The 18,420-nt window shown below is 43.6% G+C and overlaps 2 protein-coding genes across 3 annotated transcripts in view; both read left to right on the plus strand.

The window, feature by feature from the left end:
- The first annotated feature begins 112 nt into the window (after positions 1-112).
- Ero1L (endoplasmic reticulum oxidoreductin-1-like protein) lies at positions 113-17,634 on the plus strand. 2 transcript variants are annotated; one of them, XM_084582549.1, is made up of 13 exons: positions 113-381; positions 3,478-3,597; positions 4,073-4,156; positions 5,439-5,504; positions 7,445-7,521; positions 7,899-7,972; positions 8,862-8,982; positions 9,647-9,693; positions 13,308-13,635; positions 14,974-15,040; positions 15,253-15,339; positions 15,436-15,557; positions 17,125-17,634. In XM_084582549.1, exons 1-13 carry the CDS (start codon positions 283-285, stop codon positions 17,174-17,176), a joined length of 1,344 nt encoding a protein of 447 aa, XP_084438675.1. In that variant the 5' UTR covers positions 113-282; the 3' UTR covers positions 17,177-17,634. The 2 variants fall into 2 exon arrangements, with proteins under 2 accessions (XP_084438675.1, XP_084438673.1); XM_084582547.1 differs by lacking the exon at positions 113-381 and adding an exon at positions 2,866-3,115.
- A 445-nt stretch (positions 17,635-18,079) lies between these two features.
- Vps13B (vacuolar protein sorting 13B) overlaps positions 18,080-18,420 on the plus strand; it is a 105,343-nt gene continuing 105,002 nt past the window's right edge. The window contains exon 1 of the mRNA XM_084582551.1: positions 18,080-18,286. The gene's annotated coding sequence lies outside the window, so the exon portion shown is untranslated. The remainder of the gene's footprint in view (positions 18,287-18,420) is intronic.

Here is an 18,420-nt window from a genome sequence, read left to right on the forward strand (position 1 = left end):
AATGCAAAAAATAATAAGAATGTTTTATACTAATATCGAACGTTACTTGTTTGAAATTATTTGTTATCGTTATGATAATGCCCCGAGTACGAAAGCGTGCCTATAAATACGAGGCCCGTGATGCCGTCGATATGGACGGTGTAGAGGAGAAGCAGCTCTCGCTCAAGGAAGTGTTGCGGTGATATGTGTGATGTGCAGTGTGCCGGCAGCACGCGTAATCGGTGTGGCAGTTGCGTGTCGCGTTCTTCATCAAACTTCTCTCGACTCTGACACGGTGTTACAATGGTGAACCACTGTGTGATTTTTATTCTATTCGCGCTTACGATTGGGGCTTCTTCCCGGAACGAGCGTGGTACCGACAGGGAATCCTGTTTTTGCTTGGTAAGACCGATTGTTTTTGTCGAATCGCGTATTTTGCATAATTTTTAGCCCTCTTATAAGCATTGTTTCGTTTTTACAAGTAGGTTAAAATGTGACTGGCGGGCAAACATGTTAGTTAACAAGACAACCATGTCTGTTCACGATTGCCGCTTGATGATGGTCGACAGTGATTTCGTTATTTTGTTTCCTGCAGCTGTATTGTGGGCCGTTTCACATTTGTACGGAGCCAGTGCATTTTGCATTATTTTCCTCTCATGTTAGTGACTAGTAAAGTGCATTAATTCTGACTGCTAACAAAGCGATGTGAAGCAGAGTTTAAGGTCGTATATGTTAATCGTAAGTGTGTCGAGCTGGGCACGCATGGTTGATACGTTGATATGCAAGAACAGCGAATCAGAAGCGGGAATATCCTTGTCAGCGCTCAAAAGCATTCCTGAAGTCGCGATGTTATTTGTAGCGTGCAATATCGCATACATTCAAGCGATGCAGAAAACATACGTGCGGCTGGCGTGCGGTGTATCCGATTTCTGACGGGGGATCGCGGATTAATCTTGCGCTTAAGCCAATGCCACGTATAACTACGGGTATAGCTGCAAAACTTGCGTATGCGTACAGTTTGCATGTTCGGTTTACGTCATTTGTCACGGCACAAGACGCATGGGATAATTCAAACCGTGCAATTGCTTACACGCATCTGCTGACTGTTCAGCGGGTGGCATACCAATCAATTGCTTTCTCCGAGTTCTGTTTTCAAAACTGCATGCAAGTGGTGTTGTGAAACCTGTCATGTCAAGTAAAGTGCGTGGATCGCGTTCTGAGGGGAAGACAATGTAGTGCAAGCGAACTGTAGTAGTTAAAAACACAGGCGGTCCTTACGTGTACTTCGGCCACCTCTAACCATGGATGTATAATGCACCGTAATTAATCTAAAATATGCAGCGCACATCGTCGGCGCGCACGTTACGGAAGTGTCGCATCGGCTTAATTTTAATTTTTTTACTGTTACGGACAAATAAGCATTGTATGGAACATTTTTAATGCGCACGCAATCTCTAACCTTCCTTGCGTACTGGTTCCTTGCGCTTCACTGCAATGCACCATGCTAACGCAGCTGCCGAGCCGTCTCTCATGCGGAAGATAAAACTGCTTCATATGGGCCGGCAGCCTTGCGAGTGCGGACTATTCAGAACAGCTCGTGTGTTGTTGGGCTTCCTGTTAAATCAGTTTTTATTGAGATTGCGACCACAATGCACGACCGTCACGGTTGAGAGCGCCGCAATGTTGCGTTATGAATGCGGCTTCTACGCCTACGTGCTCGGTTGCACGCCGGAACTCTCGCGCTGAGCAAAGCCCGCCCAAGGTAGATCCCGCTGAGCTGTCACAAATCAATGTGACGTCAGCTCGGTTGCCCCCTGTTTCCAGGTGCATAGCTCACTTCTGATCCATATTTTATCTCCTTGTATCTGATTATGGCAGAGAACTCCGTGACTTCCGTTTCGTATAGTGCAACCGGTTTTTTTTCGGCGGGGCGATGTGCGTGACCCCGCGGCATACGCCCCCGCGTTCGATATGCGTCCTGTGAAGGCGGCTTCTCCTACTTTCACTTTCGCACTGCAACGAAGTTTGCGCGGAGCGGTTGATCGACGGGAAGCCGAGCACGCTCATCTGCGCGTATTCTGCTTGTTTTATTGTTAGCGTTATTTCTTTCCTTTTGTTTCATGCTTTCGCTTATGTGTGTCTCGACCGAATTATCATGAAAGAGACACGTTTTCAGCGTTTAATGCGTATACGTCTGACAGGTACGAAAGTGATTTGTATATTTAGTTTTTACCCGCGCGATTCACCCTAAAGCAACATATGCCGAGCGCGCACTGCGCATCAAAAGGCTCTGGCAGCTGTCGGGAGAAGCTTTAGGGGCGCTTCCCGACGTCGCCGTGAAAAGAAGTGCGCGGGGTATTTGCTCCTGCGTCGGCTACCTTTTATGTTTATATTTTCCAGCAGTTAAGCTACGTGGCTGTCTGTATTCTTTTTCATGTACATAAATTGCTCGTGCGGAAATCTACAGTGAATAGAAAAGTCGGGTGATAGATCGGCATTTAAAGTCCGTCTCGGGGCCCTTGCCCCTGCGCATGTACAGGGTGAAAAGACGGAACATGGTTCATGAAATTATAAGTTGAAAGTTTACGCTGGAGGCCGTGCCCCGCGCTGTAGCAGACCGCATTTGGCGGCTGCCTGCCTGCCTGCCTGCATGCGGGCGTCGCGCGACTGACTGCAATCGAAACTGGTGCGGTCGGGGGATAGGGGCAAAACAGAAAGCTGGCGGTTTCTTTTTTCGTGCCTGGCGACGATACCCGCGGCTAGCTGTTGGTCACGCGATCGTGTGCTCTTTCCTCGCCCCTTGCACGCTTGTGTCTCACTTCTTTCGCGTGCTCCTTATCGAGTGCAAATTGAAAGCGCACACTTTTGCTGCAGCACTGCCGCGCGGCACCTTTTACCTTTCGCTCGCGCGCGTCGTCTGCTTGCGCGCGCGTTGCGACTTCTTGAAATGATAATTTTCGCGCCGTTGTCGGTTTCGGAGACTTTTATACCGTACCGCAGTCATGAGGGTTGTCGGTTTATTGGAGCTGCCGCGGCCTTTGCTGCCGTACTTGTCGCGGCTGCACTGACGGGCCAGGTGTGTTCTTTCCAGAATGCGCAGTGCAGCGATCGAACGTCGTCAGACATTTTCCAGCACGTAAGCAAACGTACACCCGATCCCATATGGGTGACTTTTGTGTCCGCATTTTTCTGCACTGCCTATTGTTCATGGGACTCGATTTTTCTTTTTTTTTTTTTGACCGAGATGTCATATATCTGTACTGTATAGGCGAGTTTCTTCCTGAGAAAAACAAATTGTGCCTATGGCGGGCACCTAATCTTTATTTTTGTCCCTTTCGGAGTTAGCACATGTGCCGCACTGTTTTTTGTGTATGTGGCCCTTATACTGAGCCGGCCTCGTAATTAACGTACCTGGCTGTCAAGTGTCAACACAATAGATGAAACTGTTCATTGAACCCGAATAAGCAATGACTGGTTGGGTTTTGTTTCTTACTGCAGTTGCAGGGTCAAGTAGATGATTGTGCTTGTAACATCGACACCATCGATCATTTCAACAACTTCAAAGTCTATCCCATTCTCAAGAGCTTGTTGCTGAAGGACTACTTTCGGTTCTTCAAGGTAAATGAATGCATATGGTGTCCATATTGATATTCCTTTTTCTTTGTACATGTAGTGATTTGGGAAGTATACGACTTGTGTTTATCATTAATTTTTACTCGTTTGAGAATAGTATTAGCTTTTAAGATTTCCCTTTATCAGTGATGCATTAAACAGAATCTTTTTTTTTTTTTTTTTTTTTTTTGCCAGGTGTCACATAGACGTGTTTTCGGTGTTTGCATGTTAACAAAAAAAAAAAAAAAATCTCTCATAAAGGTTGCCTGCATTTCACATATCATGTGAGCATATTGTTTTACAAAAGCTAGGAGTGCAATCAGGCTGAAGAAATACAGCATACTGCTTGTTTTTAACAAAGCACCTGTGCTTTGACCACGGAAGGACCATGAAGAAGGAAAAAGTAGTTGAGGAGCATATTTGCATATATACTTAGGAGCATCACTTACGAAGTAACAGAGTTTAACTTTCATTTTCTCAGGTGAACCTTAAACGGCCTTGTCCATTTTGGCCCGATGACAGTCGCTGTGCCCTTCGGGATTGCTCAGTGACTACATGCAGCGAGGTACCAGCTTGTTTCTCATACACTTTTTAATTTTGTCTCTGAATGTGTGCTACTTAATGTTTTTGCATTTGTTTTATGTTGTGATAAATTACAGCTTAATAAATACATGCTTTAACTTTTAGTTTGACTTTTCAAAAAGCCACTCCCCTTCAGTGCACCTGATATAATGCTGCAAAGCTAGCTAATTCCCTTTTCGATAATACAAAAAGCATTGAAGTAGGTCATCTATGCTAGCATTGAATCTACATTTTATGTTCAAGAAATACAACTTTCTGGCCTTGTACTTCGTCAGAAAATTTCTAGGCTCAATTTTTTATGATCTGTTTATTCTCAGTGCATGATGGGTTATGGTGATACAGTAATGCCTGAAGGTTATCTTAATTTACTAACATAACTGTGTGGGGTACTTGTGTGATAACTGTGAATGCTGCTGTTCTCAATGTTCCTTCTGTTTTTTGTCGTCAAGGCAGGCACTGTGAGTGTTGGTTTACTTGTTCGTGAACCAAGCTTCTTTCTTTCACACTTCATGTGTGTGTGTGTTAGTCTGAGTTTATGTCCTCTGTGTTGTGCTAGACTTGTACTTTTACAAAATTCTAACTAGCCCACACTAATGCCCTGCCTAGTACGTGTTGCTCACTGTGCCTTTGTCTCATTTTGTCTGTTTTGCCAAAAGGGCTGTGAAACTTGCCCAAACATTAGCAGCAGCGATTTTAGATCGGGTATGCCATAGTTGGGAAACTGTAGATGTTGCGAACTAATTTATGAAACATTATGCATCACTTTGCAATCACTGCAGCCTTTGTCTACTGATACACAATGCTTTACGTGTGCTGCACAGTTGGTCTATTACACAGTAAAACTTGACCACTGCACTGTTTGCTGTTGCCCTGCAGAGATACTTGACCCTGTCGTTCCCTTGTAATGTATCACTGATATTATTTCTACCAATATGACAGACCAAAGAAAGGAAAGAGGACATATGCTCGTGCATGTCCTGTCTGCCTGTATTTGGCCTTCAAAATAACCAAGACCTTTATTGACAGGAAGCCATGTCCGAGTCCACGTGCACTATAACATATTAATTGCCAGATAACATGGGAGGGATGTTGAAGCTAAGCAGTGGAGTTTACCAATATCTTGTGCTCATATAAAGTGCGTCCGCAATAGCCTTCTTGTTGTGTATGGTACAGTGGCTTACCATTATTTTCAAACATTTGATGCAATCCTCTCTTAACTTTTTTTTTTTCCCCTAACTCCTGCCAATCCAATTTTTACTTTACAGGACAGCCTTCCTCAGAGCCTCAGAGGCCACAAAAGGAGCTACATTCCAAATGGAAGCATGTCCAAGGTAAAAAAAAAAAAAAAAGAAAATACTTAATGGTGTCCCTCCTGAATGTTCTATTGCTCTTCAAACAGTTACTGCCCAGCTGGAACAGCTGCCAAGATATAACCTGAAAGGAGCAAACAAAGGCCCGAAGCTAACAGCTGCGTACATTCTTAGCACTCAGAGTTCCAATTGTACTTGCAGCTTTAATCTGCTGCTAAAATATCTGAATTTAGTTTTTGTTCTGACAGTTGTCTTTTTAACTCATCATTGAAATTGCATGTGTAAGGATCCCAGTTTCTATCGTTTTAAGCATATTTTGCAAGGGATACTTCAACCTTATTTCAAAGACAACGCCTCCGATGTGGATGCCACAATTGAGTGAAACAAGGCCTTCAATACATAAATGCACGTAGGGTTCCTATGCGACAGCTGCCGTGCCATCACCTCCTTTACTCGATGTCTTGAGTTCTGCAATATTGCGCCTATTTTGTCTTTTTCGCTTTCTATATTCCATCCAATTCTTTCCATACCTTCCCTTTCTCAGTGACCTATACTGCTTTGTTTCCGCGCCTGTGCCTCCTTCTATGCACTTGCCTGCCACGTGCATTACCATCCAAGGTCATTGGAAAGATGGCTTCTTTTGTGGTTTGCAGGCTTGTTGGCGAGGGCCACTTTAGCTCCAATGAATAACTCTGGAGAAAAAGAAATAAATTCTTACTCTGTTCATACCTGGTTCCAAGTACGACGCAAGGTGCATTCTGAAGCATTATTTGGTGTTGCCCGCGGAATAATTAAGGCACTTTTTTTTTTTCTGTTCATGGAAATTAATAAAATTGTTTATTGGCTCAGCCGCCATAGCTTACAAAGCACAGGTGCTGTGGGAACATCGGTTTTGTAGCGGCCAGCTATTGCGTTACTGAAACTGAGAGCCGCACGTGCTGATCTGTGTAGTTTCTGAACACCTTGCATTGTACAGCCTCAGGTTTTTCTCACCGCCCATGCGCTTACAACTGTTGCTGCTGACTGCACACTAACTCTTCTTTGTAACCTTAAGTGTAACCTTTAAGTTATGTTTTCCATCTGAGTGGACAGCCCGAATGTAGAAGCACGTTTAAGTCAGAGCAGCACTGTAAAGTTGCTGAAGTGTCAATTTTGTGAATGCACATTCAAGGGAGAGGTTTGCCAGTGATTGCAGCCACAGAAAAAGAACTGAAAGCAGTGTGTCAAGCCTTCAAATAAGGACAAGCCTCCGGCTGAGCAAAGGATGCTTTAATAATTACGGAAAGTTGAGTGTGTAGTATTGCTTGATGTCAGCTTTGATGTGGACTCCATGAGAGGACATCATCTTATGCTGCTTCTGTTTTCATGAGTGCGAGAAACGGATAGAGCCCTCAAATGCTTGCTTCCAGGTTACCATTCTCATTGGAAACAGGGGTGCATTTTAAACTAAATGTGACGCAGAATGCTCCTGGCATCACGCACTATGAGAGTTTCTAGCACAATGGACATTTACCATGTGAATTGCACTGGCTGGCACTGTTGCAAGGTTTCACAGTACTGCAGGTTTATTCTAAATTAAGGGTTTCGAAAGTCTTCTATAGCCCATACTTTTGGCTTTCATTCGTTCGGTCACACTATAGCTGTCAATCAAATGATGTCATGGTGATGTTATCAGAAAAAATAAAAATCCTTTCTCCACCTGGAATCGAACCTCCATCCCTTGGATCCCCAGCCGAGCGCTCTAACCAACTGCGCCACTCCCGGCATAGTGAAGCACACATCATAGTTCTCCTTATCTACAACGAGGATGATAGCGATGACAATGATGGCATCAGCAATGATAATGATGCTGCATTTAGTTAACAATGAGAGCAAATGTGATGCACCATGTGCACCAGCAATGCTCAGACTTTTGCATTTTTCAGGTACTTTGCTCACATGTTTAAAAATATTCCTTGCAGTATTCCAAGGAGGCCAATGAACAGGACTCCTGTGACGAGAACCATGATGGTTTGGGTTCTATTGACAATACTATAAGGTATGTGAGCTCTTGCTCCAAACAACTGCTTGTCAATCTCATTTGTGCAATATTGGTTCGAAACATATCATATTGTGCTGCTCAAGCCAGACTAAAAGTTTTTCCTGGATGCATTGATTTGAATTGAGGTTCACCCATATTTTATTTCCTTACGCTAGTGTGATGTCTTATGACCGAAACATCATCTCTTTGAGTTTGTTTATTCAGTGCTTTATCCATTCAGTGTTAGCTCTCTCTGTGTCAGTCAATGAAGTCTGAAGAGAAAACGCATATCAGTAATAGGTACTTGTTGCACCTCTCCCTAGTGCTTTCTACTATCCTATTGTAGCCAAGCGTTCAATGCATATTCACTATGCTTTTCTCTGCTTTGCACACAGTGATGAGAGCTACAGGGAGTTCGAAAGGTGGCAGAAGCATGATGACTCTCAGGACAACTTCTGTGAGATAGACGGTGAGAATAGACTCTTTTGATGGAGTGCACTTGATCGTGGAGATGGGGAAGATTGCATAATGCATAATCTCTTTGATGTCTTGCGAGAGTACTTTTTTATGCACATAAGTCTTTCAATGGAAAGCCAACCTTTCTTTCTTTTTTTGCTGTGGTGAGTAGTGTTGGAGCCAACGTTTTCATCACATCATTAGGCCATGTTCAATGCAGAACTCTCAATTGCTTCAATGGAACGCTTTTGGTTTTCCACACTTCTGGTGCTTTTTTTTTTCTGTTTATCTGCTGATATATCATTAAGATTAAGGCTCCATAGTCCTGTAGTTTTTACTCTTACCTTAGGAACTGGATTCACCCAACTAACCCATGTAGACGGCCCCATGTCCTTCCTTGGACTGTCTTTTCCACCTCAGCTTACAGGTCTACTGTTGTTCATTGTTGTTTCCACATTGTTGTTTACTAAACTTTACAATCAGTTGGTCAAGAAAAGAATGGGGTTCATAAGGAAGGACAATTTCTTACCTTGGCTGCTGCACATGCATCCGATGTCAGCCGTTATTGCATTATGGGAGCTTCAAAAAAAAAAAAAAAAAAGAAAAAAAAAAAGACTAAGTTCTGTGGCCTCTGTGTGCAGCCTGAAAATGGTTTCTTCATTACTTGTATAATTGGTGAACTTACACATCAGGTGCATAATTTTTGTTATGATTGATTTGTGCATCCATTCAGTGCAACCTGCTTGACTGGACTTCCCAGATTAAAACTTTGAGTGTCCTATTTTCCCATGGCGGAAAAAGAGAGAGGGGGCACTTCTGTTGTCAGTACATGGCTGTAACGTCTCTTGACTTAGCATGGCGCGACAGGCATGTGCCAGGCTTATGATCTCCCTTCATTACAGATGAGTCATCTGCGAGCATGGAGTATGTTGATCTGAGCCTTAACCCAGAGCGTTACACTGGCTACGCTGGGGCTTCTGCACACAGGATCTGGAGGAGCATTTATGAGGAGAACTGCTTCAAGTAAGACAATGACAGTGACGAGACTCTGTGTTAAAGAGATAACGAAAAGGGTGTTAGCATAGCATTATTTCTTTCTTAGCAATTTTTCTCTGACCATAATCTAAGTTTTCTTTACTTTTTTTCTTTTTCGCATACAGTGAAATGGTCTTGCCAGTGTAAGCATATCTGCTTGTGAGCAAATCTTTCTTTTATACCTAAAATTGTATCTAAATAATATTGTTTTTCCCATTTCTAGGCACAGCAAAAGTTTGCTGGTAAGATTGCGGCAGAGCAGTGATTCATGCAAATGCAGGTATCACAATGCACACTGCCAGTAGTGTACAGCTCTTCAATTGTTTAGTAATATCACAAGAGCATTGATCAGACAGCCCCACAGCGTCCCCTGCAGGACCACAGGGACGAAATGCATGAGATCACATACAAATGCAAAGAGCAATTGCCAGTTAGTGCTGTCAGCTCAGCTTTTCTGCAGACGTGACACATCCTCCGCTGTTCGTCTGCAGAACAACCAATCGGACAACGCTGTAACTGGAAAGTGCCCTGCGGTCGTGCGTGGGATGCTGAATGACTGGTCTCTTCTGGTGATATTAATAATGAATTGGAGAGCTGTACGTGAGTGGACCCTTGAACTTTTTGTGGTAATGTAGCGTCATGTTGTTTTCAGGCCCAATGTTGGTTACGGTCCGTACACAACCTCCAAGAATCTCAATGGTGAGCTCTCTGAATGTCTTTTTCTTGCACCATGTAAGGCAGCTAGGTCTTAATTTGAGCAAATTCGGCTTCGGTTTTATGATTCAACATTCAAAATAAGCAAACGATTTGAAAAGCAGCTCAATTTTTACAACTGTAGAGTTTATTTGAAGGTTGCTGGGTGACTACACACTCCATGAATTTATTGAAATTATTAATTTTGTGAAGTTACTCACTGCTTTCTTGTATATTTCTGCATCTGGTTTCGCCCGTGCTTTTGAAGGCGTAGATACCCTAAATTTATTGCCGAACATCATTTTTTTTCTTTTGTAGTGGTGCTTAAGACTTAGGTGTGCAACATAGCATTTGCCTTTGCCCTTTAAACAATTTATAAACAATACAGACTATGCTAAGGTCACACGGTGCATTATAAAACCAGAATAGTAATTTCTGGTTCCTGATATAAATGTTCTCCAACTGTCATATCAGCCTGGCTAAGGATCCCCCCCTGATGCCCATGCAGCACTAGAAGGAAAAAGTGACTGTGAAACCAAATATAGGTTCTGTGGGAAGGTGATGGTCAGTGTGAAAAAGCAAAAGGCACAACCAGTACTTCAGGTATCTCACATCACATATATAATTGCTGTTGCATGCCTGCGGGCTGGAAATGAAGTGCAGTTCGTCATGGCTTTGTGCTATAACGTAGTCAACAGCTGGCTGTAGAACAAATAGCAGGGATGCTCTTATTTTTTTATTACTGTGATGAAAAGTGTGACACTTGTGGAATGAGCAAGGATGTGGAACGTGTGTGCTGTGGTTGCTTTGTGGCAACCTCTCTCAATTTGTGACAGTTTGAACCTATAAATTGCACATCTTGGGCCATAATGAACAAGAAAAAAAAAAGCGCATGACAGAGACGTGGTCTCGAAGCAAGCCCATGTAACCCCAAAATGATCAGTGTGGCGTGTGTTCTGGGGCACATAATGACATGGTTTCGTTTTTTCACCTGCGGTTTGCGTCAGTATTCAGGCCTATCACAGGGCTTAAAGTCTGGTGAAACCAACATGCGAGAGCTGCATGATATCGCAGGTGTGTGTTTGGGGTAGCGCATATCACAACCGGCCTTTGGTCTTCTAGCGTTGTCTAGGGAGCATGGAAGGGTTGCTTCTGCTCGCATTGTCACTGGACCAGGACGAAGTTTTCCTAACTATGCAGCCTCTGAGAAACCTGTACAGCTTTCCTTTTTAGCCGTATGGCTGTGCTTGGGTGGATGTCAATATGTAATTACTCCCTTATTGTCACTAAAGGTTCCTACTCTATTTTGCCAGCAATTCATTGCACCTTGCCCCTCTAATTATTGACTGCTGGTGGCATTCCTCCAGTGAAGAGTGTCTGCATGGACCTCTTACAGTTCTTATGGCAGCAGTTAGCAAGCGAGCATGTGAGCATGACATCTAACTGTGAAAGCAAACTTTTTTTTTTTTTCATTGATTGAAACTGTCAAAGATTGTCAGTCAAGAAGGTATTATTCTTCATAATAAAGTTTATTACTATACGATTCCTTACAGGTAGACCTTACAGGCATAATTAGGTTATGGGATTTGATGTCTCAAAGTGACTCTGGCTACGAGGGGTGCCTGTTGGAGGGATCTGGATACTTTTGATCGCTTGGGGGTTCTTTAAGGTGAACTGAAATCGCACAGTACACGGTGTCTTGTGTTTTGCCTTCATTGAAATACGGCCTCCGCAACCGCCATCAAGTACGGTCTGCCCGTCTCAGTAGTCGAGCACCTTAACTTCCTAACCACAGCAACTCCTAGCCACCACAGCAGGCTATAACAAATTATGCTGATAATGGTTAAAAACATAACTTATTTTCAGTACCTGTTTTTCTTTCATTACTGTGCTCTGTAAAAAAGTGCTTAATTGCCCTTAGTTTGAACTACCTTTACTTGTATCTGAGATCATGTGCAAATATTTGAACTTAACCAAAAATTTCTCATTCAGTTTGTACCAAATTTTTACATTATATTTGCTTCCTAGCCCAAATTAGATGTTCGCTGACCTTTAGTGGAAATGAGAAGACTTGACAGTTTTGACTCCATAGGAAGCAGACATGACAGCAGCCTTTGAAGCTTGACTCGACACATTAGGTGCCTCTCTGCTTCGCTCTGTGGTTAGAGCGCTCAACTGCTGAAGTGGAGGATCTAAGCTCAATCCCGGCAGCCGAGTTTCGGTGGAGGCGGAAAGCAAGACACTCGTGTACTGTAGGATTTCAGTGCATGGTAAAGAACCCCAGATGGTCGACATTGTCCGGAACCCTCAACTGCAGCATCCCTGATGGCCTGGGTCGCTTCCATAAACCAAACCAAATCTGAACATGGGATGCAGAAAATGTCGCATCTAAAACACGTCGCGAGCCATTGCCATGTGATGTGATGCGGTGTGGTTCACGAAATCAGCCTTCCTTTTACATTTGATAAGCATTGCTAAACCCACAATTGTTTATGTGCTTTATATATTAACATCTTCACCAGCTGTCATCCATGCTTCGTGCAGTCTAACTTGTGAACGTGCGGATGCCTGCATGTGTGAGCCAAAGCTTGAGCACATGTCCAGTTGTGTGAGGCCGCTTACAAATTTGAGCCCTTGGGCACGCAAGGCAAACATTGAATGCGTGGCTGGTTGGAAGCTTACGCTTTGATGTCGCTTGATGAGATACTAGAAACTGGACGTCAATTTGAACAAACTGAACAGCATCCCAAAGGATTACACAGAACTAGAAAACATGCACAGAAATAATTTGTCAAACCAAAACTTCAGTTGTAATTGATTTATATGAATTCAGTTTATCAACACAAATCGCTCATGAAATAGATCATGCGCAAACTCATTTCCCTCCACATCAGTCATATGAAGTTTTTCAGGTGGAAACCGCATTGTGTGGCATGGCAACGCAATTATAAAAACCAGTTACTAAAACATAATCTCCCAACACTATTAACTAGGTACAGTTATGATGAATGCTAAGCCCATGCTAAACCAGTTGAGGAAGCAATTTCTTAACATATCTGAATAAAAATTGCAGGAGCAATGCTCTCAGTGTTAGTCTTATGCAACATGCTTGTGAAGTGGTTGAGCCTATCATATAATATAATTCACTTGTTTGCTGTACTTTGCTTTTTTTTTTAGTTGCATACGTGCTGTAGTGTTTCAAATACTGTATAACTGATAATTGTTTGCCATTTCAAGCAGTACTGGCTGTTATTTATGTGGAATCTTTTATCTGTAATCTATTTTATGTACTCTATACCTTGGTTTTTGAATGCCTGTGTAGCGCACGTGTGAACGCTTCGGTTTCATTGTTTGCTTTTTTTTATTTTGAAGTGGTTACTTTGAAGTGTTTTCATGCTCACCGTGCCCTATCTTGTAATGATCACCTGGGTCTCATCAAGCTGCCCTGAGCAGCTTTTAGCCCAGGTGCTCCAACCAGCAAGCATCTGGTGAAATAAAATGATTTGATTTGCTTTGGAGAAAAGCAACCTTTTCTTCATCAAATGACTGCAGTATGCCAGGTGTGCAACAAAACCATGCTTGAAAATTTTTCATTTCAATGCCATTGACATTTGTTCCAGCCATGTGCCTGGAGAAGAGGGCCTTCTATCGCGCCATCTCGGGTCTCCACACCAGCATCAACGTGCATTTGTGCGCCAATCACCTGAGCCGTGACCCACTGGGCCAGCCCTCGTGGGGTCCCAACGCGATTGAGTTTGAGCGTCGCTTCAGCCCCAGGATGACCAAGGGTGAGGGACCCCAGTGGCTGCGCAACCTCTACTTCGTCTACCTCCTAGAACTGGGTGCCCTGGCCAAGGCGGCGCCCTACCTGCTGCACGAGACATTCTACACGAGCGCCGAGGACGAGACTGTCCCCGCTGCTGTGCGGGCGCTCCTCGATGCTGCGAGGTGCTTGTTGTTTCTTTCCACTAGGCTAAATTATGCTTAGTATGCATGCTTCATTTGGAAAGGCTGGCTTGTTTATTGCATCACTCCACTGGGTTATTTTTTGTTACCGTTTACAGATACTTACTTTGAAAACTATGCAAGGTGCCTCAGTGGAGTCTTTGCAGGTGGTTTATACAGTGATGCAGGCATTGTGTATGTTATAGAGCTTAATGATTGCACGATTAGGTAACTAAATGTAACTAATCGTCTTCTTTTTTTTTTAAGGGGCAATATTGGGAAATTGAAGGCCATCAACATTAAACTCCAGTTTCTCAATTGGCCTTGTGCGTCGACATATTTAATCTCAGAAGTAGTCATCTTAAACTTCGTTGAGTCGGCTTTCATCACATATTGCACATTTACAAATGGCACCACAGAGTGCGGTGCTGCCATCAGAATGATGTCTTCTTCCACATGATCGAATGTGCAAATGGCATCTGTCTTTAACGTTCAAAAAATGTAAGTAGCACCATTTTACAAACTAGCAATATCTGAAAGCCAGCTCGGCAAGCTTTTGCATTGCATTACCCTCCTCATTTGAATGTGGTAGCATATTTTGTAAAGCACTCATCCAAACTGATACTCTCTCGCAAAATTCCACAACCACTGTGAGCTGTGAAAAACCCTGCTCACTAATTGTAAAACTTTATTGCTAAGGGCATGAGACCTGAGGGCCACATCCACACCACATCCCATGTGGTTTGTGCTTCTGAATCCACATTTCCCACCAAGGCATTGTTTAAATCTTATTCTTGTGCTGACTGGGAGATGTTGGACGAGCCTACTGTCGTTTTTGGCTCCTGTCGAGCTCTACTCGTCGTGTTTTTTGTTACTCTGTTGTCAGGTTTGCAACGAGTAAGGCTCTTTCGAAACCAATATTTTTCAGCTGCCGGATGGTGGTATGGGTACTGAAAGGCCATTCTAGCTAGAATTTTAATTAAAAAAAAAAAAATTTATTGGGGTGTTAAATTTATGTGGCTTTAAGCCAGCAGAGCGAGAGTTCAAAAAATTTGGCTGCTGCAAAAACGTGTGACAGCTCTTCTTTAGGTGTCGGTGTTCTTTGCTCTCTGATATATCTGTTAATAAAGATCAGTAAATGCACCTTGGTTGAAAGCTAGGGAAAACAGTGACTCACTATATGGGTTGATGTTTGTCTCATGATAGCCTTAGCTGCTTAAGCACAACAAAACACAATGCAACACATGGGTGAAATACCAGCAATTTGGATGTGATTGGTATTAATTTTTCAGAAATGCTTTGTCTGATGCAATCGTGTGGCTTCTTTTTCTCGCCTCACAGGGACTTTCCACACCATTTCAATGACAGCGCCATGTTCAATGGGAAGAAAGACGCCCTCAAACTTAAGGTAACAGCTCAGTGAGGTCAGCATTTGTTGCCTTTCTTGAAAAAAAAAGGTAGTTTGTATCAACATGGCTCTGCTCTATGCAGAGCCGTGACTTTGCAAGGTGTAGGGGGTATATTACTATGAAACGCTTTTACCGAGTTTGTGTATAGTGTCAAATACCAATAAGCGGTATTTCTGCTTGTACATGCTTGATGCCTTTGTTGTTTTTCTAGGAGGAGTTCAAGGCACACTTCAGGAACATCTCAAGGATTATGGACTGTGTTGGGTGCGACAAGTGCAGACTTTGGGGAAAGCTCCAGGTGGGCTCACTCAAATGTTCTGGAGCACAGAGAGTTAATGCTATAGAATAGTGCAGTTACTTGTACTGATGTTTTCTCTTACTTTGTGTCTTAAAGGTTCAGGGTCTTGGCACAGCTATGAAGATCCTCTTCACTGACAAATCACGGCTACCTCCAGTGAATCCAAGGTTCCATCTGACTCGATCTGAGATTGTCTCTCTCTTCAATGCTTTTGGCAGGTACAGGTCCTTTCTTACCACTGCCTCACTTTTTTTCTTTAATGCGAACATTTCTTGCTTTATCATTGGCATGAACAGGATGTGTGAAACAGAAAGTGTCCACTGGACTCATTATAGAAGAATAAGAAAAGAAATGAACTTTAACATGGTGACCATTTAGGCTAGTTAGTGCAAATCTAACATATTGAACCAGCGAAAGACACCGAAACACAAGAAAAGAAATGCACAGACAGCGCTGGATTGACAACTGAGGTTTACTTGAAGCAAAGAAAATTTACTTCAAGACTGAAGAAATCACTTCAAGAAAAGAAACTTGTGGTCTATGTGGGAATCGAACTCGGGCCACTGGCGTGCAGGACAGGGACGCTGCCACTTCACCACAATGCTTTGACGTTAGTAAAGGCGCATCTAGTGAATGCACAGTTGTCTTAAAATCGTATCTTCTGGAACAAGCAGGTCTTCTGGAACAAGCAGTGTGACAATGCGGCATGAAGCACTGAGATCACCCTCAAGTGAGAGGAGGAGAGGGCCAGAACGCAAAGAAGCAAGGTCGTTCCCCAAAGCAGTGTTCATGCTGGTTATCCCGGCAGGGATGGATACAGAAAGGAGGTGCACGATGCCACTGACCGGGAAAACTCATCTCCTCTCCTAGACTCACTCATTCACATGGGTGACGGGAAGCCACCAAGCGCGACCTCGCTGTTTCCAGCCTCGCTCAACATGACAGGAATAGCAAAGTACTACACAGTAGAGGTGTTTCTGACCACTAACGTTTTTTTGCCACTCAGCAAAACAATGAAGACAGCAAGTTCAGCAAAAGAAAAGTGCCCAAATGAAATGAACAAACCTATTCAAAAAAGAAGGGACGCACAGAAGAAAGGTTGAACACAAAAGGCTGGGGTGGAGTGGTGCTATCTGTTATCGTGCGGCAACTAGCTTTTTTTTTTCACTCCTTTGACGAGTCTGGAAGTGTTTGTGCCAGCTGGCAGAGATGTTCCCCCGCCCCGGAGACAGCCGGCAGTAGTGCGAAACCGGAAGCTGCATGACCTTACCACTTATGGAGTATGTAGCATCGTTGCTGTGAGCAAGAGAGCGAGATCCAAAACAGAAAGAGAGGAAGATGTCCCGTAGTGGAGGGCTGCGGAGTAATTTCGACCACCCGGAGATTTTTAAACGTGCACTGACATCGCACAGTACACGGAAGCCATTTCGTTTCGCCTCCATCAAAGTGCAGCCACCGGTGTTCCGGATCGAACCCGGGCACTCCAGCACAGTATTTGGACGTCTTACCACTGCACCATCGCAGCAGGGTTGTACGAGAATGAACACTCAAGATTTAGTCTATGTAATGCTCACATTTTACAGCCACTCTCAAAACAGTTTCACAGGACCTTTAATGCTATTTGTCTGCCTTACTTTTGTGGTCAGTGAAGTGACTCTCTTTTCTGGTTTTAAAGCAGTTGCCATTTTTGCATTTTTTTACTTGCAGCATAATTGCTTCTGCTGCCATTATTTATGAAAATGTGAACTGTGCCTGCTGTTATACTGTGTCCTTTTTCCTGTCCAGGTTGTCGAACAGCATCTACCATCTACAGCAGTTCAGCAAAATGCTTTCCTGAGAGCATGCTCACCAGACATCACCCAAAGGAAAAGAGGAAGTGTGTGTGATGTGTGCATTTTGTGTGTGCTTTGTGACACCAAGAATTGTTGAATTGGACTGATGTGAAACCACGAGTGTTTTGGAACTGTTTTATTAGCAGGTGCTCTGCAGTGATATTGTGTCCAATCGTCGTCATCGGGCGTGCTCACTCACTTTTCAGGGAGAGTCGTCGTTTTTACTCGGTACAGACAGGCTGGATGACAATGCTTGTACACATTGTATTTAACTTTTAGCCCCTTCCAATGACGTATCTGTCTACGTCAGAAATGTACTTATGTTGCCACCACGTGCAATATTAAATGCCCTTTGTTTTCATATCGTGTTTATTTATCGTGACATTGTGAATGTCAGTTTCTATAATATAAGGATTTCTCTTGCCACCGTCATGAGCATGAAATAAAAGTTGCTCGGGGTGTATGTGCCACTGTTTTTTTCAATACCAAGAGACACTATCTTCGACAGAAAAACTCGAGGTGAGCCTAGCTACATCAACTGTACACATATGACAAAGTAGCTTTCTTCGAAAGCAGATACTGTTGCGTGTTTCTCAGAAGTTATGGGGTCTGCCCATAAGCTAGTAATATAGTCACTGCAGTAAACCTCTGTTGTGGGAACCTTTGAAGAGCGCTGCACAGTGTGGACTTTTCCAGCTGGAGCTACTTCCTACTTCATTCGTTAACAGGAAGTAAAAATGATTGCAACTAGACACCATTTTCAGGTATAATCGCCATTAGAATGACGTTGTACAGTAGACTGCATGTTGAATGCGCGTAAAACATGAGTAGAGGTTATCACAGTCCAAATAATCGATGTTTCGGCGGAGGAAAGAGGGTAGCGGCGGCAACAATGATTCAAGATGGCGGCGCCCATGACAAACTTTATACACAAGCTTCAATCAGCTGCGCTGGCAAGCAGAGCCAGTCCCACTGGTAGTGTGGTAGCTGCCCGCTGCCCTTCGCGAAAGAAGCGGGCCAGCGTTGCGTGATCACCTGTTCGCGTCGACCTTCGGCACAACTGTCGCTAGCCTGTGGTTTGCGAAAACATGGACCGTTGTAGAAGGAGATAGTAGGTGAGCGTCTGCGCGCGTCTACGTGTAAATAACCATTATCAGCCGCGGCGACTCGCTCCCTTGTTTGGGTTTGTCGCGAGCTCGAAGTGTATATTATGTCCGGAGCGCGACGTCTGAAGTCAACCGCACTGTTC

The sequence above is a fragment of the Amblyomma maculatum genome, chromosome 10, assembly GCF_055883805.1.
Source record: "Amblyomma maculatum isolate TAMU_Amacu chromosome 10, ASM5588380v1, whole genome shotgun sequence".
NCBI lineage: Eukaryota > Metazoa > Arthropoda > Arachnida > Ixodida > Ixodidae > Amblyomma > Amblyomma maculatum.